Source organism: Leptinotarsa decemlineata, unplaced genomic scaffold (genome assembly GCF_025532065.1).
Source record: "Leptinotarsa decemlineata unplaced genomic scaffold, Ldec_3_MD MMD2_tig00078422_RagTag_RagTag, whole genome shotgun sequence".
NCBI lineage: Eukaryota > Metazoa > Arthropoda > Insecta > Coleoptera > Chrysomelidae > Leptinotarsa > Leptinotarsa decemlineata.
Window position 1 is genome coordinate 20,166,481 of NW_027412747.1, and position 26,175 is coordinate 20,192,655.

The following is a 26,175-nucleotide window of genomic DNA, read 5'->3' on the forward strand; positions in this document are numbered from 1 at the left end:
TTTATAGTGTTGTAGATTTTCCATCGGTTATAGTTGTGATTGATAATCTTTTGTAATCGTTTCCAAATTGTCCGAAACAAATTGATATTTCTGAACCATCGAATGTGTGAGAAATTGATCTTATTTGTATTACCCAATTGCTAATGCTTAAATTCTCATTTAGTTTTTACTTGAACACATGTGTGAAATACATTTTACTGGTTTTTTGGCTCTACCACAGCAGTAGACGACGCGTCAGGCATAAAAACCTGCAGACCACGGTCAGAAAACCCGTAAAATAGTTTTCATACAATTATCAAGTTGTAATTTTCAAAAATGAATTTGTTTCAGAATATTTTTTGAGTTGAATACCATATCACTTCAATTCTTAGTATCAGCCCGGGTAGCTCAGTCGGTAGAGCATTGGACTTTTAATCCAAGGGTCCAGGGTTCAAGTCCCTGCTCGGGCGTCTTTTTTATTAATTTTTCATAACACAACATTGCTCGACTTTGGAATAAATTTTACCATAAAATAACATTTGAGGAAAACAAAGCGAGGCAAAAATCAGTACTTTGAGGAGTTCTATATGTCGTCTTTCAATATTGTTAGTTCCTTTAATTGGAAAAAGAATATTTTTCAGAAGAGATTTCTTCAATAAAAATAGTTTTGTGCAAAATATTTCTGGTAGTGAATCTGAACATCATTGGATTCAACAATTTCCAGCCAAATGTTTTAGAAACTTAAAAAAAATTAAATAAAAAAAGTCTCCTCCGTGACAATGTTTTCACATTGCCGTGACCAGGATTCGAACCTGGGTTACCACGGCCACAACGTGGGGTCCTAACCACTAGACGATCACGGCTATCGGAGACGTTGAAAGTTTAATTGAAAAATAAATATTCAGAATACAATGTGTCACACCAGATTAACTTTTACTTTGAAATGTTATTTCAATTTATGTAATTCCTTGTTCATACCAGGATAGCAGAACAAATTGACTCAGCAAAAAATCTGTGAAAACGGTAATTGTCTTGCTTCTATTTCAATAATTTACTTATTGGTAAGTAGAGTAGGGGAGAGTAGCGTAAAAAGAAAAAAAGAGGAACTGAAGATCAAAACAGATCAAGTAACTTTTGCTATTCATCACTGAGAGTAAATAATCCTATTCCTATAATCCAGGGGCTAGCAAGGATAGCTCATATAGAAAAAAGAAGCAGTCTGATTGGCACAAAAGTCGTAGAGAAAACCCTTTGAAGTGCTGGCACCACTCGTGCTGTTTTTGTGGACCCATAAATGAGATCTTTGTAAATAAATTGTAAAATAATACTCGCTCTTCGTCATATATAGCCCCTTCGTAGCTTTCATTTCAAAGTTTTCACCTGCAAGTGTTTCTTCACGACTTTTTTCTATTCAAAATCACTTATTATTCTTTCCAATGGAATAAGTCATTTATTTATTAATTCTTCAATATATTGAATAACCTCAAGTATACTTAAGGTTATTAAATGACCAAGATTATATTCATCTAGTGAATTCAGCGGTTGGCACAAATTTTCTATCAATACGATATCCTACTGGATATCCAATGAGTAATCTTCTAGACATTTCCAATGGAAATTTAGAAAAAGCTGAGGTAGAGTATTTATCGAGGTTGAGTCATATAAATTTTTTCACTTGTATTTTGAAAGTTTTGGGATTTTTTATTTCTCTAAGGTCGGGTGGAATAAGGTTGAAAAATTTTGGACCGAAATACATAAATGATCTTTGGGATAAATATTTTTTGAAAGAGTGAACTTGGAGGTTATTGTTGAGAGTAGACCTGATCATCCTTGTTGTTTTCAACGTGAATTTTTTATGCGTACTATACATTCGTAGTAATGATTGATAAATGAAGAGTGTTTTTATATTGAGCAGGTTGGTATCTTCATAGAGTAATAGAGTTAATCTTTTTTTTTCAGTATGATCCTAATCAAGATGTTTTGTGCTGTCTGTAAAGATTGTAATGTGATAATAAAAGCATCACCCCATGCGACTATGCAGTATCTGATGATTGATTCAGCGAGACTGTTGTACGTTTTTTCTTGAGAGAATGTCTCTCAGGATATAAAATGTGTGACTTAAGGCTGTTATCCTTTTTGTCGCATGACATATGTGTTCACACCAGCGTATATCTTGGTCTTTTATAATACCTAAGTATTCTATCGAAAATGTTTTTTCTAAAATCGAACAACTGCATGTATCGTTATCACAAGCGGAAGTATATATTTTAAGAATAAATTGGGATGGTTGATCAACTATGAATGGGGAGAAAGTTATGTATTTGGTTTTCGTGATATTCGAACTCAGTGAATTGTGGATTAACTATAATAATACTTTTTTCAAATACGACTTCGCTTTTTATTTCTCTTCTTTCCATTTCTTACCTGTGATAATTAGCGATACTGTTTATATAAACACGAAACAATATCGGACCCAATACCGTTTCTTGTGGTACTCCTATTTCGACCTTCAACTCTGAGTTAATTTCTTTTTCAATTTTCACTACTTGGTATCTCCCAGATAAATAATTCCTCAAAAGTACTGAGCCGTGTATACCATATTTTGTCAGTTTATCAAGAAGTTTGCTATGGGAAACGGTATCGAAAGCTTTGGCGAGATCAAGGAAGGCCGCCAAGCACTTCGTTGATTCGTCCATGGCTTTTACTGTGTGCTCTAAAAAATCAAGTATTGCATTTGCATTTTCTGTGTTTGATCCTTTTATGGAATTGGAATAGTTATCAAACACAGACAGGTATCCATGAAAGAGTTTTGATCCGCACAAAATTTTTCTTACAAGAAAAGCTCCCAATCTCTAGGTGAATCTCATGAAGTGAGAAAACTACTTTTCAGCAATTTTATGAATATATCTGTACTAACTTTTCCATTTTTCTATACTCTATACTCATATATTTAAAGTTTCATGAGAATTCATTCGTGACATGCAGAAAACATTTTTCTCTCCAATAACATAACTGCTTCTAAATGTTTTTTCGATATTTTTCATACCATTCATTAATCATTCTTGCGAACTGCATTCCCTCGAATCCAGTTCTCATACGGCTCTGAATCTAAGACGTTCCATAAACCCATTTCCATTTTTCTTCAGGAAATCTCTCGGAGATATATCCTAATACCCTGAGATACGGAAGAAAACCTCACCATAGGCATACTACCGGGGTAATGAGGCATTCTTAATGCAAATAAATAGGTCAGTTTGTAACTAATCTATGGCGATCTGTTGAAAACTTGTTTTCATTGTATTAATCTACGATGTTTCAAGGATAAAACACAAGAACATATCTCGTCATTTCATTTGGATTTCAGGCCATCGGCTACGGAGGCACATCTTCACCGGCAGCAGGAGGTTGCATATCTTAATGAGGATATAGAAGTGATTTCTAATTGGGGTGAAAGTAACCAGGTTCAATTCAATGCCACAAAAACCCAGGCATCGGTATTCTCCAAGAAGATTTATTATTCCGAACCGGATATAATAATGTCAGATCAGACAATTCCGCTTTCTGCTTCGATGAGTTTGTTGGGGGTTAAAATGGACAACAATATGTCTTGGCCAATCATGTCGCTGGAATTGCAAAGGCTGCTTCTCAAACGCTTGAAACACTGTTCTGAACCAGAAAACTGTACACACATCAGCAACTTTTGATGCTCTATAAAGCTCAGATCAAACCTTCTTTGGAGTATTGTTCTCATGTATGGAGGTTTGACCCCAAACATACCCTGAAGCTGCTGGATTTCATTCAGAAAAGAGCCATTCGCCTGATTGGACACGCGAACATCACGGACAAAGGTCTCTCTTCTAGAGATACTTTCACAGGAGGTGTTCAAGTGACTTGGCACATTCTATTCCACCAAGTGCAGTACATATCAAAAATACGCGACAGACTGTGGCTGCTCATCGTTTTGAGGTTCAACTCAGTGCACCTCTTACTTTACTGTTCAAGAACTCTTTCATCTGGAGGACTGCGTTTATCTGAAATAAACTTCCTAAGAATGTTTTTCCAAATGTTCACATTGGATTTGAATCGCTACTTTGGCACAGGCACCGCTTTGAGAGCCCCTCAAGAATTTTCCTGTAGTGCTTGTGTTTTATCCTTTAGAAAAAGATTGATTTTGCAAATTTTCTAAAAGGTTGTACTTTTCCGACACCAAATTATCAATAGTTCATTTTAGATATCGAAAAAAGGCAATTGATTGTTTCGTTACGTCAAGAATGGTTGCCACTTCGATCAGTTCATTTTCAAAAATCATGTTTTCTACGAATCACTTCAATGGGAAATGTTCCTCCTGACGAAAATCAAGTAGTTTCCATAAAAGAGCTCTAAAACAACGCATTTTAAACTTATCATTTCAACCTTTTTCTTTGAAAAATTATTTAAATACTTGAAGAAGAGGAATGAAATAATGCATTCAACATTTAAAGGGATTCGTTTCTATTTCACCATTTGGCAACATCGATTATAGCTAATGAAGGACAATGAATTTGTTACCTGTATGAGACAAACAAAGATGACATATGACATTTCGTACACCTAACCTATCTTCCTCTATATAAACAAATAACAAAACAACTGTTGTTTAAGTGGCTTGTGGAGGTGGTGATGAACTATAATTTATATTTTGCCTTAATTGTTGATTTATAAAGATAATTTTCCTTTTTCAAAGTAGAATATCTAGGTACGTATAAATTATTTCAACTTGATATAGGCGCTGTTGCCAATATGTGAATTAGAAACAAATCCCTTCAAAAATGAAAACTCAACATTTGAAATATCAATTTGAATACTTTCCGAAGTGAATTTGAAAAACTCATGAATTAAACTCAACTTTATTTTGTTCAAACTTGCATTTGCTGTAATAACCCAAATTGAGGAACATTCCCCATTCAAAACCACTCTCGTTCCTGAAAATGTTTCGTGTTTATTTGCTTATCCTGACTTTTTACATCGAATAACAACATGTTCACTTTCGAAAAATATTTTCTTCGAAAAAATCCCCTCATCTGAGACACCTACGCCCTCATAGTGTGTTATAAGCTAACGGAAAACCATTGCAATTTTTCAAGGCTAATTCCACTTCCCTGGTTTATTTAGTGTGGTATTACCGGTATTACTCTCGTCATTCCCAGCGAACGGAAATAGTCCCTCGGGATACAGCTTGGCTTTGAATGCGCTATTAATAATAAGGGAAAATAGGGATATGTCTTGAGAAAAATACTGCAGAGTTCGATGGGTCGCATTAATCACGTTTCAACAGATCTGAGATAAGATTGAGAAGCGCCATAGTTTATGATTGATAGACACAGGGAAATACCAAGTTTCACTGATAAAAAATATAAAAAATAAAAAGGCAAACTAGCAGTTTATGTGAATTGATTGTGTTGAATAATCTGTGAAGGGTTACAAAGCTACAAAATATAAGTAGAGACGACATTTACTCTTTGAAAATTAGTGATATATCTGAGTTGTCGACTTGATTAATCGAAGAGAATACAAGAAAAGTGAGTATTTTTTGTCATAACAGAGTATTATTGTCATAACAGAAGTGATGCAATAGGAATCTACCCTTTTTACAAACAGTGGAAGTAGAATTCGAAACGTCTGTTGTGGAAATATTCCACACTCATCAGAACAAAAATTCTTTCCTTCGACGTGCGTTTCGCTAACCAAGTTAACATCATCAGAGCATGACAAAAACTACTCCTGGAATCGCTATCTTCCCTAATAATCTCGAGTCTATAACACTGAATATGCTCCTTGTAACGAATTATTATATACCGCTTATATACCAACATATTATTTTTTCATCGCAATCCTCACAGAATTGACATGGAAACAGAAAGAGAGACGGATTACTTTCCACGCACTTGGATCAGTTGATTATTTTACCATTTTTGACACGAATAAGAGTGAGCTGGAGAATGTTGTGACTTGGATTAACATAATACTAGCATATTACTGTAGTTTAATTCCAACACCAAACCGTTAAGATTAAGATTAAACTAATTTACATACATTATTGTCCATATTTATACCATAGATACCTCTGCTAGGTACCTACGTCTTAATTATCTCAAATTATTTTACATTTTGCCTTATCTATTAGTCTTAAATTAATCTCACAACATTGCCTTATTTAACAGTCAAGTAAATATTATAATAAAAATTATTTCAACAAGCTATATAGTATACTATCAGGTATACTATCAGTATACTATCAGGTAATATGTTTACTCATTTTCACACTTTCATAGGCATCTAGATGCCTGTTGTTGTTAACTTGTCTAACTAATCTTTATGAAGTGAAGTATGTGGAATAGTTTTGTTGGAAAATATGATGGGCGATTGCTGTATTTTGTGATTTTCCATATTTAAGGTGTGCTTAGTGTTCAGAATATTATAACTTTCTATATTTTGTGTAGACGTTCAAGATCTGACAACTTTGACTGTCTTGTATTGATATGTGAATGTTTTTCGTTATCTAACAACTGCATCACCCTTATGTATGTAGGTATATTTCTCCAACATGTTTTAGATATTTTCAAGTGGTATTAACGATAACTTTTATGCGATTCAGATCAGAGTAAAATAGGATACAGTCCGCGAAGGTTCAGTTGTAATCGTCTAAGAAGGTGAACAACAAATACAGACAGCAAACACTGGAGTTTTTCTTGTTTAGAATAATTGGAGTTCAAACTCAAGGGGATAAACCCCAACACTTAAGTGTTCCTTATATTGATAGATCTTTTAGTCTGTCCATAATATTTTGCACCGCAATCCTTACATTAAATTTTGTAAATTCCAGACTTTTACGAATTCTCGACTTTGTCCTTGGTACTTCCTAAAAGGCTCTGTAGTGTATGACTTGTTTTAAATACACTTTCATACCTAGTTCCTTGGAAATCTTTCCAAAGTTCTTCGTATATTGGTGTTATGGAACTGAGATATATTTGTCTTGGTTTTCGTCTTTTCTAAAAGTCGAGATTTCGTTCATTCTTAACCCAAACTTTTTCTTCCTTTCAATATCATCTACAATACCCCTTGAGAAACCGTTACTGACAACAATTTCCTGTATTGTCCGTGTTTCTTGCGTGAACCTCTCATGTGTAAGAGGAAATATAAAAAATTGATGTACTAGAAAATTCAGCCCAACACGTTTTTACCGTCCACAGTGATGTGAACTGTCAGGAATATACCTGTACGTGCTTGTTTCCTTCCTGGATACATCGTATTCCAAATTTCTCCATTGGCTCCTCATTACCAAAACGTCAAGAAATGGAAGTTGTCCCTTATTTTCTAACTCATACGTGAATTTTATTGATGGAAGTCTGTTATTAAAAAATGAAACAAAGTTTTCAATAGTCGATTTGTTGTTATCGAATATCGCAAAAGCATCATCCACATACCTCGGTCATATCCTAGGGAAATACTCTGATTTTTCTTTACTCATGAACAGGTTTGCCAGGTAGGGGGACAAGGGATTACCTATAGCCGTTCCCTCTTGTTGTTCATAAACGTAATTTTCTACCTGGAAAAGGTTTTGTTTCATACACAGATTAGTGAGAGAAATGAATTCATCAATAATAGGAATTTACCAATAATATAGGGTCTTTATAGATACATTTCTGAAAACTTCCATCAGTACTCACTGCAAAAAATTGTAATATGTACTATATGGGGTTAGCAGCAGCTGGCATTGGTCAACAGAAGAGTGTAGTAACGTGAACTTTGACTGGGCTCACCAGTGTAACAACTAGACTTACTCTTATTTGTTTGTCAACCCTTGAAAACCGTCTCGCTATGCCCTGATTGTTTTTCTCAACTAAATTTGGCAGCTGTTGTCATCAGATGCAGATTTCTCCACATCAAATTCTGGATGAGAGGCAATTACCATAAAAATCTTGAGTTAGGCCTCTGCACGAAGAGGACTTTAGTAGCAGTTGAGAAAGATCTTCAGAAGTCAGAGACACCCCCAAACCACTGTCCCAGGCAAAGACTCTATGAACACTGCCCCAAAACTGCCCGCACCACTGGTTCAACGGAGAACCCATATTTTGCTTGACTTGCAATCTATAGATTTCAAGGTTTCGGCTGATATGTTTGTCTGTCCGTTTGGTTGAACTCTGATAAGTATGTATTTTTTATGACCTTGCGTCTGGCCAATAACACCCAGAAGGATTTATATGAACATCCTCGTGGCTGGTCAAGATATTACATAGTATAAGACACAGGACCAGTGTTTAAAATTCCGAATCTATCTATTCTTGAAGCTAGAATTTATACTAACATGCCCAGTTTCTTTCTTGCACCTGTTTCCATAGATTCAACTCCGCGATTCATCATGTAAATAATTATAACATGAACGTACCTCAATTTTAAGTCAAAAATATCACCAGTTTGATATGTTTAAATGAAAATTCCGTAGCCATCTGCTGTTGTAATCTTCCTGAATAGAAATTCCAAGAGAGCAAGTGCACGTTGTAACAAATAGTTCGAATATAATCGTCCAAAAAGGGCCCAAGGGATTTTTAATTAAACCGAACGCTCCCTTCGCGGTTTGAGTGAGGGTCCAGTGGCTCACCGATGTGGATTTTCTAGTGGTTCGAAAATGTTTAAAATGACTAAGTTAGTTTGTGATCTGAGAGGTCAGTTGTACTCCAGGAATTGGAGTTCGAGCATTTTGTGGACCACGATTTGTTAGTTTTTAAAATTTTTCTTCCTTTGAGGTGGTTTCCAAGTGTAAAATCAGTAGTGCTGCTGCGTTTCTCAAAGGATTTTTCTGATTGAATGAGATTATTCAGCTGTGTGACTTTAACGCCAAACTTTTCACCCATTTTGAAATAATCATTACCTATACTTTATCACTCAACTTTACCCATTTTCCGGCTGTTTATAACCACCTTAAACTTTCATATTAAAACCGTTCATATTTGTCAAATTTCATTTTACCCACATAAGAAACCACAAGTTATCATAGATATGTTAATTTATCGCAAATTATAATAATAATTCTACAAACGATTGTATGAATTGACAAAATAATAGGAGAGTAGGTACCACAGAAACTTGTCAGCTTATACGTGGAATGTAAGATAATCCTTTTCATTTTCTTGTTGACTTTGACGAATAAGGTTCTTAATATTGCAAAAAATATTCTATTACATCCGGGATATTGCTTCATATACATACATATTCAAAAATACAAAAATTATACACAGTAAAATAAAAGACAACGAGATTGATGTATCTTCTTTCAACCATTATTTATAATTTTATAGAAAAGTTCTTCTATCAATCTTTTTGGTTCAAATTTGAATTGGTGAGAAGTTACACTTTCTTTGATAGTGTGAGGTACGATAGGTTGCCTCTTATGTTTCGGGATTTAGCAACCATAGTGTTGCAATCTGGCAACTGACAGCTCCATCGTAAAGTTGGACATTTTTGAGGTTATACGTACACAGAACGTTTTGACATACGCGTGCTATTTCTGTTGTTCACAGTCACTTAAAAGATTCATCTCAGCCCAAAAATGGAATTGAATTGTTCGCACATTTTCGTGCGATTAGTTTTTACAACTTTTGACGTGGATTAACACAGCAACAGTGCATGGCGATTTTTGGCGATAAAGTTTCATCAAGGACCAGTGTTTATAGATGGTATGGTGAATTCAATCGTGGTGAATTCAATCGTGGTTCGTCACTCCAAGACGAATTTCGTGAAGGTCGTCCAAAATCGAAAACCATTAATGCTGTGCGCGAACTGATATTGCAAGATCGTCATGTGACCTATCGTGAGATTGAGACAACCTTAGGCATTAGTGATATCGCATTGGATCCCACACAATTTGCCAATCGCTCAAACATAGAGAGAGAGAGATAGAGTTTTCACAGTTTGTGACTATCAGAAAAAATCAGTTTATTCTACCTCATATCACCCATTGTTTCATCCGATCGCGGCTGAGGACGGTCGTGTCAAAAACGCCTGCCTTCAGAGATGGCACGTAGTTCGTGGTCAAAGTGGAGTCTATAATTCTATGTAACACATGGATCAATAAGTCCCGAGACTAACAATGAAAACAACATTTTTTTACAAATTTTTTTTTTATTCATCAACATAATCTCCTTTTAGGGTGATACAATGGTTCCAACGCTTTTCCAATTTTTCAATACCATGTTTATAAAAAAATGTATCTTTCGCTTCAAAATAAGTTTCAGTTTCAGCGATGACCTCCTCATTTGAGCCAAATCTTTTTCCCTGGAGCATTTTTTTAAGATCAGCAAAGAGCCAGTAGTCACTGGGGGCTAAATCTGGTGAGTATGGGGGGTGGGGAAGCAGATCAAAGCCCAATTCGTTTAATTTTGCCATTGTTTTCATCGAACTGAGGCAAGGTGCATTGTCTTGGTGAAAAAGGATTTTTTTTCTCTGCATGTGCGGTCGTTTTTTTGCGATTTCCTCCTTCAAACGTACCAGTAAGTCAATATAATAATCACTGTTGATCGATTTACCTTTTTCGAGGTAGTCAATGAAAATCACGCCATGCGCATCCCAAAAAACTGACGCCATCACTTTGCCAGCTGACTGCTGCGTTTTCGGACGTTTCGGACGGCTTTCGCCAGCTGTGCGCCACTCAGATGACTGCCGCTTTGACTCTGGAGTGTAGTGATGTATCCATGTTTCGTCCATGGTCACGTAACGACGCAAGAAATCTTTTTTTTTGCGAGTAAATAGCGATAAACAGCTTTCTGAATCATCGACTCGTTGCTGTTTTTGTTTCATCGAAAGCAATCGCGGCACCCACTTAGAAAAAACCTTTTTCATGCTCAATTTTTCATGAAGGATAGTAAATACACTTCCATATGATATCTGTGTCATCTCAGCAATCTCACGGAGCTTCACTTTACGATCTTTCATTACAATTTTTGTCACTTTTCTCACATTTTCCGGTGTAACAGCTTCCACAGGTCTACCCGAGCGTTTTGCGTCATTTGTGTCGGTACGACCACGTTTAAACTCGACAAACCACCGACAAATCGTTGCTTTTGATGGACAAGAGTCCGGGTAACATTTTTCAATCCATTCTTTCGCTTGCACGGTGTTTTTACCCATTAAAAAACGAAGTTTTATCAGAACACGAAACTCGGTTTTTTCCATTTTTTAAACAAACTACAAAACGACTTTACTCTAACCTCGATAACTCAGCTGTTTCTGGTCCGATCGACTTAAAATTTCGACACGTTTCAAGCAAAGGTTAGTACTCTAGAAAGACGTGGTTACTGGTTTACTAAGAGCGCCATCTCTGGGTTAGTCTCGGGACTTATTGATCCATGTAGTATTTATTGAAATATCACAAAAAGCTGATAGAAATAAAAGAAAGACATGGATTAAACGAACTAGCAGCCACCTACGTAGGTAACCAGGCCGGAACCAATGTATTCGATGAGGTTCATACGGGGGTGGACCAGAAGTATCCGGTTCAACAAAAAAAACAAAAATATTTTGAGAAAAAAATATTTTTCAAAATAATCTCCTTGCAGCTCTATACACTATTCCTAGCTACGTTCGATACCGTTTTTATAAGAAACATTGGAAAGTCTTTGACCACTGAGCCATTTTTTCAAGTTTGGGAACAGAAAATAATCCGAAGGGGCTAAATCTTGCGAATAGGATGCATGAGGTAGCAATTCAAACTTCAATTCGTTAACTTTGGTCATTGCGATAAATGATTAATGAGCTAGTGCATTGTCTTGATGAAACAACACTGTCTTCTTAGTCAAATGCTGCCGTTTTTGCTTGATTTCTCCACTCAAACGTTGCTATAAGTTCGCATAATACTCGCCGTTGATAGTTTTACATTTTTCAAAATGGTCGATGAAAATTATCCCACGCGCATTCCAAAAAACTGATGCCATGACCTTGCCTGCAGATGGAACGGTCTTCGCCTTCTTTGGAGTCGGTTCTCATGTTTGACTCCACTGTTTTGATTGTTCTTTTGCCTCGGGTTTAAAGTGATGGACCCATGTTCCATCCATGCCCATCCATTCATCCATCATACGATGTACCGCATATTCTGAAATGTCTACTAAGGCTGCTAGCTCGTGCTCTTTTAGTCGACGATTATTTAGTACCGCTTTATGAATTTTCTTTACCGTTTCTGGAGTCATCACCTCATTTAGTCGACCATTGCGATGCTTGTTTTGGCAGCTCGAACGACCTGGTTTAAACTCTGCCTACCAATATTTTAATTCTGTAAATGAGGGAGCAGACTCATCCAGAGTAGAGTCCAGTTCACTTTTTGTATTGGTTGGGCTGATGACTTTCAAATGAAAGTATTGTATCACATAACGATGACCAATTCTCTTCATTTTCACAAATTCATCGGAAACGTTCGCCATTGATGGCTGCCAAATAAATACTAAACAACACAGCGTCTTCAAACTTGAAACATATGCTTTATAGCCCTATTTTGGATGCTTTCTATCCTCAGGCGAATATGACCAATGCTTCTCCTTTACGTGGTGATCCGAACCACCCGACCTTGATACCGGCGTGAATAAAGGGGGCCCTTTATTCATCATTTTTTTCAAAGACACTCACACATTTCAGTAATTAACACAATGGACTAACACAACACAAAAAGGAGCTCCACGATAGCACAAGGCATCCGCGTACCTTCTTTGTGGGCGGACGTTATCAGCACGTCAGTCCACTACCACGGCCACCACGGGATTCTCCTTTATAGATTGTGTACTTTCTGATACAGTGAAAGTTTTTTCAAACAACTACCGTCATCTCTGGGTTGAGCCGGGTACTAGCCCAAACAAAGGATGATTATGTGACCTTGTTACATAAATGGTCTTGGTATTCCGGGTTAGGAATCACACGGTAAAAGGTAAAACCTCGTCAGTCCTTAGCTCGCACAAATTTCTCAACTTCTGAGAGTTGTCGTTCGTATGGAGGCGACAGCTGATTAACGGAAAAACAGATTTTAAACAGATTTTTTAAAACAGATTCAAATCACAAAGAAGAAAGGAAAGGTTGACCAATCCGGCTCTTAGGACCAAAAATTATAAGCTCTATACAAGAAAGCCCATCTTGATTCAACTAATGTCGTTTTTCGGGTATATTTGGCTTCATTTCTTGTTTCTGCTCGATATCTCAGCTGCCACTGGTGCAGCATCTTTTCCCAATACACACCAACGAACCCTCTCGAACAAAACAAGCTGTGCCTCTCCGAGCAGATGTTACCCGGTCCGACCCCACGAGTCGGGAGCGGACGGGAATGCCGGGAATTGAAAATTATTCGGTGTCTCTAATACGTAATTGAAATACCTCTTGCCTGTTTGCTTATCGTGATTTATCATCAGCGCTGGGTGTTACGTTCGGGAATTGCGATAGTTTTGGAAGTTACTCTTGAATATCAATTGTCCGAAAATGATGAATTTTTACTACGACACAGAAAAAAATCATTTTCCTATTGCCAATTACAATGCTATTTTTGAAATCATTCAAATTCAAAAGATCACCATTAAAATTGAACTGATATAAAATTGTGTCAAAGCTATTTTTCGGGTTTTTTGGCCATGGTCTGCCTGACGTTTCGTCTACTACTGCGGTAGACATAATCCAAGGGATGAAGTAGCGCTTATAATGCTCGAGCTGGTGCTCGAATTGTTTCCATTGTTTTCAATGCAGAAACTAGAATACTGGTATTATCTCTGGTTGGCATTTGACTACGGTTTAATAAAATGATTGAGTTGATTACAAATTGTATCATGAAAATTGAGAAATGAAACTTACTATGTTTTATTACCGCTTGTATTTGAAACTAATGTTTTAAAACGTCTGAAAGTGTTCCTCATTATGTAGCCCAACATTCGACTAGCGGATCAAACAGCTTGATCTATAAATGAAACAAAATCTAATTTCTGATCAAAATCAACGCCAAGGCCTTTCATTTCATTAACTCGACTGATGGTATTGTTATCAATTTCATTAGTGAACTGTATTGGCCTTTCCTTTCTAGAAAAAGACAATACATGACATTTAGCAGTGTTGAGATTCAAACGATCATTGGAACACCAATCAAATATCAAATCTCATTCGTAATGTAAGTCTGCACTTTTACTCTGAATGAGCAGCGTAGAGCAGTTTTGAATGTTTATTGTTTTACTTGAATCAATAATAGACATTAGGAACAGAAGAGGTCCCAAATCCGAGCCTTAGGACACTCCGGAATTGGGAGTATATAAATCATATAAAAAGCCTTCATTCTCCATAAACTATCCAGTGGGTGATTTGGTAGAAATTGATAAGTTTCACCAAACTTACTGTAAAATCAAATTCTGATAGACGCTTGTCAAGAATAAAGAAATCGATTTCATCAAAAGCTTTTATTTCTGACCGGGATATTATAAGCTTATATCGTCATAGTTACGCTATCAATAAAGAGGGTCATAACTCCCTTGGGACATTATAGATTTTATAATTCCCTCTACCTTTCACAAGTAAAAATAAATAGAAATGAAAACTGAACCATATTTTATTTATTCACGTCATTACAAATAATAAATGTACAATTTTGAAATGTTCCCTGAAAATTACTTCCGCCACTGGAAACAATTTCTTCTTTTGTATGGCTGGAGCTTCTGTTCACTACAGTCGAGGTACCTGCCTCTTCTGATGACAAAGTAGACAACATACGCGCCGTTTAATTTCTCAATTCGATGCTATCCTCCAAATACCCCTTCGCCACCGTGGAACTTTTCCAACCTCCGTGTCTTTTTAAGTTAGTCATAGTTGCTCCTGCATTGGCTAGAGCAGTAGCAGAAGTGCGACGAAGGCAATGTCCCGTATAGGAAGATGAGTTTGGCAATCCTAAATACATTGCGATTTTGCTGGGGATTTTCCCAAACATGTTTTTTCCAATTGGCTGAGATGTACATTTATTTTGTCGGAAGCTCAAAAAAAATCGTTCAATACCTTTAGGACGCAAAGACATATAAAGTCTTAATAAAGGCAAAGCGGAGAACTCTTTTTCATCCACAACTGTAAATTTCTTCGATACACCAGTTTTACTTTCCGGTACGTTCACTACCATAACGGAATCCCGGTCCTCTATATCCGATATCTTCATATTCAAAAGTTCCTGACTTCTGCATCCTCCAAAATAACCCATAATCAAAACAACCTATAACAAAAAAAAGGAAATAAATACACACAAAAAGGAAAATAAGAAAAAAATTACCTTATGCAATAAATGAATATCAGTAGGAGCGTCCTTTAGGAATCTGATAACATCTTTAGGAGATAAAACAGCAGACTTTTTCGGCTTATAACTCTTACTCTTCCGTTTCAAAAGAGCCTGTAGTTCATTGAACTTGGTGATATCTCGTTTCTCATGTATAGTCACCATCGATTTTAGCATTGACCATTTAGTCCATAAAGAATTCGGACTATACGTTTCTGACTGAAACGAATAAACACAATTACTACCAAATCTACCGAAAAACATAGAAAATTCCTTACCAGTTCTTGAAAATATGCCAGAAATACAGTTTCAGTGACAAATTTTTTGCATAACATTTTTCCGTGTCAGCCAGTCCAGATATATCTTGTATTCTTTTTGGTATACGGCTTCACTTTTCGATGGAATTAATGATTCTCTTGCTTGTTCAGCTTTTTTCAAAATATCCTCCATTATATTTGGGGTAGAAAACACGTTTTCACCGCAAACACAGCTTGATAACAAAGTTCAGTTTATAAACAAGTAACATAGCAACAACCTAGCAACAAGAAAACTCTACTATAATCAACGGTACCTGATTCAAATATACCGGGAAGGTAATGAATTGGTACATTTTTCCGTTTCAAAAATGAACAAAATTTTATTGAAATCGGTCAGAAATAAAATTATCTATGTACCACGGGAATTAATGAGCCTTAATAACCTCAGGCAATTGCTGTCCCTCGGGCCAGAGGCCCTCGGGACGCAAACTTTGCCATCGATAATTAAGGCCCTCCTAATTCCCTTGATACATAAATAACTATTTGCATGTCTGTATAACTAATATCAACCTGCAATTTATTATCCAAAGCTCCTTGCCAGACATGCGTGATTGGATATACACGACGTGTTTCCTACAAGCTCATATGATATACTCTTTTGGATTGGACTGTAAATATTGGAATATAATACTTTTTCAAATAATTTGGAGGAATTGCTCATTATTGAAACGGCTCATCAACATATGCAATGACCTGTAAAAAGGCCTGTTAGACATCGTAGTTCATCCCTACTGTAGTTCAACTGGAAGATTCTGCCAGAAGTCCATAAATCTTCTTGCTATTCAGGTGTTCAATGTTTGTTTGGCAAAGCCTAAATGCTACTGACAAATTCGAGTCCGATGAAGCTGCTGGCAGCACTCTCCTTTGCAAGGAAGTCAGTAACCTCATTGCCTTCCAAGTCAGTATGGCCAGGAATTCAGACCAGAGACAATCTCTTAACTCTTCCTATCGAAGAGAGTCGTTTTTGGCAATTTTCTAGGGATAACCCACAATAACCATTTTTATCAATGGCTCATTCACGAAGCGATTTCGAGCAATACAACATTAATCCTCATTCAATCAAGTACATTAAATACATTGTGCATTTAATACAGATCGATATGGCTCCTTATTCACAGCATGTAATTTCAATGAATATTTTCGAAGGCATTACAGATTTAAAGTGCAGTGACATAACGGTTGCGGCGGTACCGGCCGGGGAGCTTGCCTATAAATACTATCAGCATTGCACCCGGGTCGGGTCGCCAGTAACATAATATAATATAAACACCTTTGGAGGAGTAGTATTAGGTACCTACAAATTGGGGTGTTTGAGGGGCAATTGTCCCCCAAACATTCAGACTGTTAGTAACTGTAACAGGTTCTTCATCATGTAAGCGGTAGACCCCCCGGTGGTCTTTGCCATCCCAAGTGAATTGCTGAATTTACGCTTTTGACTAAAAAGTGAAAAATAACTTTTTGTTCATCTATGACTGACTCCCTCATTTGTGTGAAAATTGTTGTTTTCTCTATTGTTATCACAGCGCAAATAAAATCTAATAACATTTCCAAGTAATTCAAATCAACAATCACTTCAGTGTAAATAGTTTTTGAATACAATATGCTACAATCAATAAATTTTCATTCACTATAAACTTAGGAGTAATGTTACCTGTAGAAAATTTAGTATAAAAGCAAGTTCTCTCGAAAAAATATTATTTCGAGGTTAGACAACCGATCTAACGAAATGGGTCGTTTCATCATTATTGCTTGGGCTTTTGCCATCACTGTTCATATCACAAACACTGCGATTGTTTCGAAGGAACAGTTCGAACTTAGAGAAGGGGATTGCAACAGAACTTCAATAGGAGACTTGATATTCCGGGATCACGTTCATCTGACAAGGTTACCATTTGTTACCAGAACTGCAGCGGTAAGTAACTTTATAATACATTTCTATATTTGCTCTTCACACAAAAAAAGGTTTGAAATAATACTTATCGAGTTAAATCTAAGTGTCAATAGCTTGATATACAGTGTGACCCAATTATATTGCAAACACTCCTGTAGAAACTTTATTCATTAAGAGATTTCAACCAGTTTGTTTCTGTCAAGCAAAGAAAGGTTTGCTATGGGAGAAAATTTTAAGTATCCATTTAAATTCTCAGGGCATATTAAGATACGTTTTCACTGTCCAAAATGAAGAATAGAATTCGTGTAAGTGATATTTTTATAAAAAAAACTACGTCACTGTATTCAGAATGCTTTCGAAAAACTTGTGCACTCAAAAATGAAATAATTATAAAGATACATAACTTTCATTGAGAAGTTTGTGTGAAACGATAGGGAATTTTGAAAATAATCGTGACAATTTTGAACATTTTTGTTGGCTAGAGTCACAGTTTCCTTTGTTAGCATGGATGTTTTTTGTATACTCTATTATACACCATTTTCATACAAAATAATCATCTTTGTATTCTATAGTTTCTTCATAAATATGGATTCAGTTTGACACATTCGAAGTTCCTGATTGATAATTTCGTAAACTTGAATTTCACCTCTAATATCCCTTATACCATTCAATTAGTACTATGATGACAAACTCAAAATGAACTTATTTTTCGTATACTGAATCAGTGTTGAATTCGATCCTAGCTTTTTTGTGCGTCGTTTCATTCATTCTTCGATTATTATCGAAATGCTATTGGAAAAATTCAATTTAAAATTAGTTTTTCCAATGTACAATAAATAATAAAGGGTGAAGAAACAACTGAGAATTGTGTAGCATTCAATGTAACAAATAACAATCTTTTTCAAATGATCTTGGATCTGTGAATTTCACAAGAGTGCTATATTCAAAATTCCTAGAAACTAAATGGAATTATCACAAATCAAATACTTGAAGCAATGAAAGACAAACTTGAGGAAATTGAAGAAGCACAAGCACAAGGAAGATCTAAATGTTGTAAAAATACTTCCATTTCAATCAAACATTCTCGTACTTGATAAAATTGGCCCTGTGAATTTTTTAAAAAAAGAATATCACAGGTATTTCTCAATCATTAGGCTTTTTATTTATTGAAACTTTAAATAATATTGACTTCCGTTCATAAAATTTTCTATGAGATATGATATAGGTATTAATTTAAAAAATACATTAAAACGACCAATATATCGTGATGAAATACAAAAAATCACGAAAAATTCATGTTTTTTCCACAAAAGAGAACTATGACTCTTTCTTCGGAAGACATTCAATCGAAACCATTACCTCGTTCAGTGTAGGGATGTTTACAGAATTCTTTCAAATGCCAAAAAAGGTTTTTTTCACAAGTGAAAAAACTTTCTGAGAGAGATACTGCTTTAATTCATTTCACTGTGAAATACTGACTTATTGTAAAATTATATCAGACTCATTATTCATCTCATGAAATATATCAACAATTTTTTGTTATACGCTCACTTCCTTTTCAGTCTTCCTGCCATGGCCATTTGAAAATTTACTGTATCCTGGCTCTAAGTGAGAAAGGACAATCCAAAGGATCTACTGTTTATATAAAGGAAGGAGGCGTGAATGAAAGCCATGTTACATTAGAATTCAACTCAATGAAAAACCATGGATTAGAGTACAAAGTTCAGATTTTTGGAAGAGAGTGAATACAGTTAGATTTGTCAAACTTCTATAATCGTGAAGATATAATAACTTAATAAATGTTGACAAAGCATTTTGATTTTCAATCCATATTTATAAGTACTATTGAATTGTTTCAAAAGTTTTGTCAATTCTTATGAAACTACTTCAAACTGCAATATTTCAGTGAATACCTATTCATTTCAATCGAAATGACCGAATAATTCCGTCAGCATAACATTTGGGTACTTGGGATTCGATGAAGCCGACGGAGGCCGTTTCTGTCTGGCCTTCATTGGTGAAGGTTTTACCGCTGAGAAATTGATCGAAGAGCTTGAGAAGATAGTAGTCGGTTGGTGAGAGGTCTGAGGAGTATGATGGGTGAGGCGTTCAATTCTCGGACGTTGTGAATCGTGCGGACGGGCGTTGAGGTGGAGTTGGATCCGACCTCTTCTGTTGATCAGAACCGACTGCTGCTGATGCATTTTTCGGTACTTTTCGTCGATTTCCTCACATCCCCCTGTGATGGTTTTGCTCTGTTGCAGAAAGTTATAGTGAAGTACACTAGCCGCTGACCACCAAACTGTAACCATAGTCGGTTTTTCATGAGTTTTCGCCTTTGGTAAGTGCCTGGGTGGCTCATCGGTTTCCAATCAACGTCTCCTGTTGTCGTAGAGGAGCCACTTTTCATCATACGTGCTCATCATACGGCTCATCTCCGAGGCTAAAATCCCCGTAACGAAATTACGTAAACCAACTTCGAACAGTGCTGTTTCGGCAGCGCTCTGGTTGAATTTGAATTCGTAGAGAAAATTGGCCAAAAATCATATATTCGTAAGCTGGAATAGGCAAAAAATTTATATTTGGAACATCATCAATGTATGAAGTTCAAAATTTTCTATCGATCAATATACACCACAATGCAACAAAGCAAGAACAAAGCCATCGACGAGTCAGGGAGATTACGACCTTGTCGTAGAGTCATGTTATTTTAATTTCAAGTGTTTCTTGAAAATATCTTCTCTAATCATTCTGTCATACTCAGATACTGTAATTTCATAGAAAGGCTGATAAGAGTTCGATGTATTAATTGATTATTCATATGTTTGGACCATCTCCACCGCCCACTTCCGTTGAAACCAGGTTGTTGTTGGATTCTTTCTACACTGGGACCAAATCAATTACCATCTGTTAGTGAAAACACCCTCAACTGAGAGGTTTGTAAATGCACATATGAACCATATTTGTTCTACCGCGTATATTTTTATATGTTCACTCTTTAGGGTGTTTGACTCCGGCTGAGCCATCGACTATGAAGGCCCATAGAACCGCCAGCTTGGGTTTCGTTTTCCTCATCAGTTCTCTTCATTGGATTCTTCCACTCTTGTGCCTCTATAGGGTCAACTATTCCGTATAAGACACCACCGGTGTGGTGGTATCACAAGCGAGAGCAGCTCTTAGCCATTACAACTGACTGAAGACCGTCCTAGACTCTTTCGGAGCTGACTGCAGCCATCGTAGCAACCCTAATACCCCGGAAGGAGGGTGTTCAAACAGCTAAGATATTTCTTTAGATATTTATTCAAATGTTTCTGGGATATTCATTTATATGTTGATTATTATTCAGTAAGATTATTATCATTATTTGGGTACTCTGAAGTGACGTCACAAATCAGCATCCCCTACATTCACAACTGTCAATATTATTTGCTTTGCATCAGTAGTTCTGATACTAATAGTTTTTCAGCCCATACTGTGGGAGTTCAACCACAATTAATTTAAGATTCTGTCAGGGTATTCTGTACCTTTCGTATTGTGCTTTTCCATACAAATATACATGTTTGTTTAAATTAATGTTGAATATTTCTTTACCATCTGATATTTCCCCAGTGCTGAAGCTGAATCTTTTTTTTTTTTAGATATTTGTATAAAGACATATTTGAGATTATTTATGATTGAAATTTTACTGATATAATGCAGTAGGGGGTTCCTCAGTTATCAAGGCAGTTTCCTTTTTTTTTGGCCAAAATTAGGTGGCGCGAGAAAGAACAACCATTTTTTTTATTATCATTAATCGAACCTACGACCACTGACCTAGCTGGGTAACTTGTTAGTGGTGTTTCATTGCATCCCTCTACTGCTAGTATTTCAAAATTATCATTCGGCAAAATACACCCTAGCAACGTTCAGTAAATTCGATACCGTTTTTATAATAAGAACTATCTTGACCCTCAAAATAGCCATCAACTGTCGACATTACCTCTTCATCGTTGACCACTGAGCTATTTTTCCCAGTTTGGGAACAGAAAATAATCCGAGAGTGCTGATTTCTGGCGAAGAAGGTACATGAAGTAGCAATTTAAACATTGATCTGTTGATTTTGGTCATTGCGATAATGGATTTGTGAGCTGGTGCATTGTCTTGATAAAACAACACTTTTTCCTAACCGAATGCGGCCGTTTTTGCTTAATTTCTCCACTCCAATGTTGCATAATGTTTGCATAATACTCGTCGTTGATGGTTTTATCTTTTTTAAGATAGTCAATGAAAATCATCCCACGCGCATCTCAAAAACGGATGTCATAACCTTGTCTGCAGATGAAACGGTCTTCCCCTTCTTTGGAGCCGGCTCTTCCTTCTGAATTCACTGTTTCAATTGTCCTTTTATCTCTGGTGTAAAGTGATAAACCCATGTTTCCTGCATGGTTGCGAAACGACGCAAGAATTCTGCTTTGTTGCTGTGAAACTTTGCTAAACACTCAATTGAAACATCTTTACGACACTGTTTTTGCTCGAGTGTGAGTAAACGTGGCACCTATCATGCACACAGTTTTCTCATGTCCAAACTTTCAGATAATATACGATGTTCCGCACTTTTTGAAATGCCTACCGAGTCTGTTAGCTCCCGCACTTTCAGTCGACGACCATTTTGTACCGCTTTGAGGATTTTCTTCACTATTTCGGAGTCGTCACGTCATTTGGTTGACCCACTGTGATGCTCATCTTGACAGCTCGTACGGCCTCGTTTAAACTCTGCTACCAATAATTTTCCAATTAGGACTTTTTTTAAAATAAAACACAAACCATTAGAGATAGTTCTAAAACTTTATGATCGATTTTAAATACAATTAAAACATGTATGAATGGAACTCGACTTCTTTCATATGGCCACACCGGGCACGTCGTGATATAATTAGTTATACTGGTTTAGATTAGATTTGGCCTGTTGACCTTTCAGGAGTTTGAGTAAACTTCCTAGAGTCATCAATGACTTCAAAAAATAAGGAATTGAAGCATTAAGAGGTTTGAGAATCTCACTTTCCTTCGAAGAATTCTGTTTCCTACACATTTCAACAAAAACATTGAGAATAAATTATATTATAAGATATTTTCCAATGAAAAAAAACTTATGTATTATCTCAATTTTCAGATAATAACACTTTCGCAATGTTATCGGGAACCTCTTGACAATAATATATAAAATAGAAAATTTCGTTAATCTTCTCACTGCGATCAAGTTCCAGATTTCGATCATTCAGAAATAGTTCAACCAAGGCAATGAAGCTTATTTATTTGATTTTTGTGGCTTGTGGTCTCAGCTGTAAATTCGTTCACGGAGTGAATGATCCAAGAGAGCAGTTCGAAATTAGAGATGGATACTGCACAAATGCAGTAATGGGTGATTTGGTGTTCCAAGATCACGTTCACCTGACTAGGATCCCATTTATGACAAGGAATACAACGGTAAGTCACTTTGGGATACATTGTTTCAAATCCAAACTCAATGAAAGTGATAAATATACTGGACAACTTATACTGTTTCAAAATTCAAACTTATTTTGAGTCATAAATATCCTGGACTATATTGTTTCAAAATTCAAACTCAATTAGAGTCATAAATATACTAGAAGTTACAATTCAAAAATTCAAACTTAATGAGAGTCACGAATATACTGTAATATACTGTTTCAAAATTCAAAATTATTGAGTCATGAATATACTGAAATATACTGTTTCGAAATTCGAACTTAATGAGAGTCATAAATATACTGAAATAAATTGTTTAAGGATTCAAACATGATGAGAGTCATTAATAAACTGAAATACATATACTGTTTCGGAATTCAAACTTATTGAGAGTCATAAATATACTGGAATATACTGTTTCAAAATTCAAACTTCATTAAAGTCATAAATACACTAGAAGTTATTGTTCAAAAATTCAAACTTAATGAGAGTCACAAATATACTGGAATAAACTGTTTCAAAATTGAAATTTAATGAGAGTCATGAATATACTGAAATTTACTGTTTCAAAATTCGAACTAATGGGAGTCATAAATATACTGAGATAAATTGTTTGAGAATTCGAACTTAATGAGAGTCATAAATAAACTGAAATATACTGATTCAGAATTCAAACTTATTCTGAGTCATCAATATACTGGAATATATTGTTTTGAAATTCAAACCTAATTAGAGTCCTAAATATACTAACTGTTATGGTTCCAAAATTCAAACTTAATGAGAGTCACGAATATACTGGAATATACTGTTTCAAAATTCAAATTCAATGAGAATCATAAATATACTGAAATAAATTGTTTGAAAATTCAAACTTAATGAGGATCATAAATAAACTGGAATATTCTGTTTAGAATTTCGAACTTGATGAGAGTCATGATTTTACTGGAATATACTGTTTCAAAATTCAAATTTAATGAGAATTATAAATAACTGAAATAAATTGTTTGAAAATTCAAACTTAATGAGGATCATAAATAAACTGGAATATTCTGTTTAGAATTTCGAACTTGATGAGAGTCATGATTTTACTGGAATATACTGTTTCAAAATTCAAATTTAACGAGAGTCATGAATATACTGAAATATACTGTTCCAAAATTCGAACTTAATGAGAGTCATAAATATACTGAAATTAATTGTTTGAAAATTCAAACCTATTGAGGATCATAAGTAAACTGGAATATTCTGTTTAGAATTTCGAACTTAATGAGAGTCATGATTATACTGGAATATACTGTTTCAAAATTCAAATTTAACGAGAGTCATGAATATACTGGAATGTACAATCTCAAAATTCGAACTTATTGAGAGTCATAAATATAGTGAAATAAATTGTTTGAAAATTCAAACTTAATGAGGATCATAAATGAACTGGAATATACTATTTAGAATTTCGAACTTGATGAGAGTCATGAGTATACTGTAATATACTGTTTCAACATTCAAACTCAATGAGATTCAAAAATATACTGAAACATACTGTTTCAAAATTCAAACTTTATGAGAGTCATTAATGGTAAGAAATAAAATCCATCTATTTTTTAGCATTCTTGTAAATGGCAGTTTTCCATTCAATTCTTCATGGCTTGAAAATTTCGAAAGTATTTATCTATTCTTGACTAACGAACGAGTTTATCAGGACTGATAATATTGTTTATCAGATGAAAACTCACTTCACACATTCTGATGTACCATTTCAGTCGAATTCGACTCTAACAGACAATAAATTCATTTTGTTCTGGAAAAACTTCTCAAAGATTTCTACTTTTCCAACATTATAAAAAAGAGAGTAACTTTCCGAAAGAAGAAAATTCTTTGCAAACTGAAAGTTAACTCGAAATTGAGGGCTAAGACTTTTGAAGCAATAAAAAGTCTGCTAATAGGCATTAGAAGCTCAACAAATACATGTGCAATCTATAAGGAGAGGAGAGAACCCGCTTTATAGTTTCCGTCAAAAACAAAAGGAAACAATTAACATTTTGGTAATTATAAATACCGAACTGAACTCTAATATATGAGAAAAACAGAAGGTTGAAATCTACATGAAGAAATCTCTATCAGGTGGAATTATTGAACTATAGAAGTCAACACACTAGACTTGTTCTGTGTTGTGAATCTGTTTTCAGATATCTCTTGCATCCTGTTTGCAATATGTTGTCATATTTGAAATTTTTCAAAATTCCAATACTCTACGACTTTTTGAAATTTTATTCACATATTATCTGAAAATGATTGATACTCTGAACAAAACTCTCATCCATTGAATAAATATAATTCTTCTAAAAAATAATATTGAACATATTCAAATATTTCGAATTAATTCATTTATTTTACAGACGCAATGGCATGGAGATAAGAATATTTACTGTATACTGGCGTTGAGTGCAAAACCGGCATCGAAAGGATCAACTGTGTTTGTGAAAGAAGGAGGTCTTGGTCACTCTTTTGTTACTTTGGAATTCCACTCTACAAAAAATCACGGTTTGGAATACAGTGTCCAGGTCTTTGGAAATTAATTAATGAAATATGAATACATTCATTTAGGAGGAATGTAGAATAGAGCATTGTAAAATTTCAGCAGAGAAATATATGGTGAAAAATATGTTACTGTGTTTCATCCAATATACCTATTGAACTATTTCAACCACGAACATTGTTGCTTCAGCTTCACTGTAAAAAGTTACTTTGTTGCCTATGAAAGAGCCAGTTGACGTCAACAAAAATATATGATGCACTGTTTGGAACCTTTGGTGTAGTAATGAATATTACTGGAATTTTTTCCCAACACAAAATCGTTATTTTCAACACCTCCACACGTGTTTCGATCACCAAGTGATCATCTTCAAAGAGGAAGATTAAAACTGTGTTAAAAATAACGATTTTGTGTTGGGAAAAAACTCCAGTAATAGTCAACAAAAATGTTCTATTGAAAATATTTGATAGTTTTCAAAAATGTGCTGCTATCGAATCTGTCGTAAATATGGAAACACTACCATTTCATGATTTTATGTAGTTCATACTGCATTCTATTTTTCATGTTCAACTTGTTGTATTTGCATTCTTCGAGTTCGTACGAAGTCATATTTACATATTCTAAAAATGAGTATTCAAAACTATTACACCCTTTTTGTATACGATTCTTACCATCTTCATTTGAA

General features: G+C 35.3%; 3 protein-coding genes, 1 long non-coding RNA gene and 2 other non-coding genes across 7 annotated transcripts in view; 4 read left to right on the forward strand and 2 right to left on the reverse strand.

Moving 5' to 3' along the window:
• The window catches only part of Gad1 (glutamate decarboxylase), a 142,734-nt gene that overhangs the window by 12,249 nt on the left and 104,310 nt on the right, over nt 1-26,175 (forward strand). The gene's annotated exons all lie outside the window — the stretch shown is intronic.
• TRNAK-UUU (transfer RNA lysine (anticodon UUU)) lies at nt 377-449 on the forward strand. The gene has a single exon. It is a non-coding gene; the product is annotated as a tRNA-Lys (tRNA).
• TRNAH-GUG (transfer RNA histidin (anticodon GUG)) lies at nt 771-842 on the reverse strand. The gene has a single exon. It is a non-coding gene; the product is annotated as a tRNA-His (tRNA).
• Nucleotides 5,392-11,377, forward strand: LOC141487201 (uncharacterized). The gene is made up of 2 exons (XR_012468259.1): nt 5,392-5,537; nt 10,251-11,377. It is a non-coding gene; the product is annotated as an uncharacterized lncRNA (long non-coding RNA).
• LOC141487336 (uncharacterized) lies at nt 14,558-16,072 on the reverse strand. Its single transcript, XM_074186276.1, has 3 exons — nt 15,562-16,072; nt 15,281-15,502; nt 14,558-15,223 (listed from the first exon to the last, which is right to left on the reverse strand). Exons 1-3 carry the CDS (start codon nt 15,616-15,618, stop codon nt 14,744-14,746), a joined length of 759 nt encoding a protein of 252 aa, XP_074042377.1. The 5' UTR covers nt 15,619-16,072; the 3' UTR covers nt 14,558-14,743.
• LOC111502600 (uncharacterized) lies at nt 22,700-25,619 on the forward strand. The gene is made up of 2 exons (XM_023156711.2): nt 22,700-22,954; nt 25,354-25,619. The coding sequence occupies exons 1-2, from the start codon at nt 22,769-22,771 to the stop codon at nt 25,531-25,533; spliced, it is 366 nt and encodes a 121-aa protein (XP_023012479.2). The 5' UTR covers nt 22,700-22,768; the 3' UTR covers nt 25,534-25,619.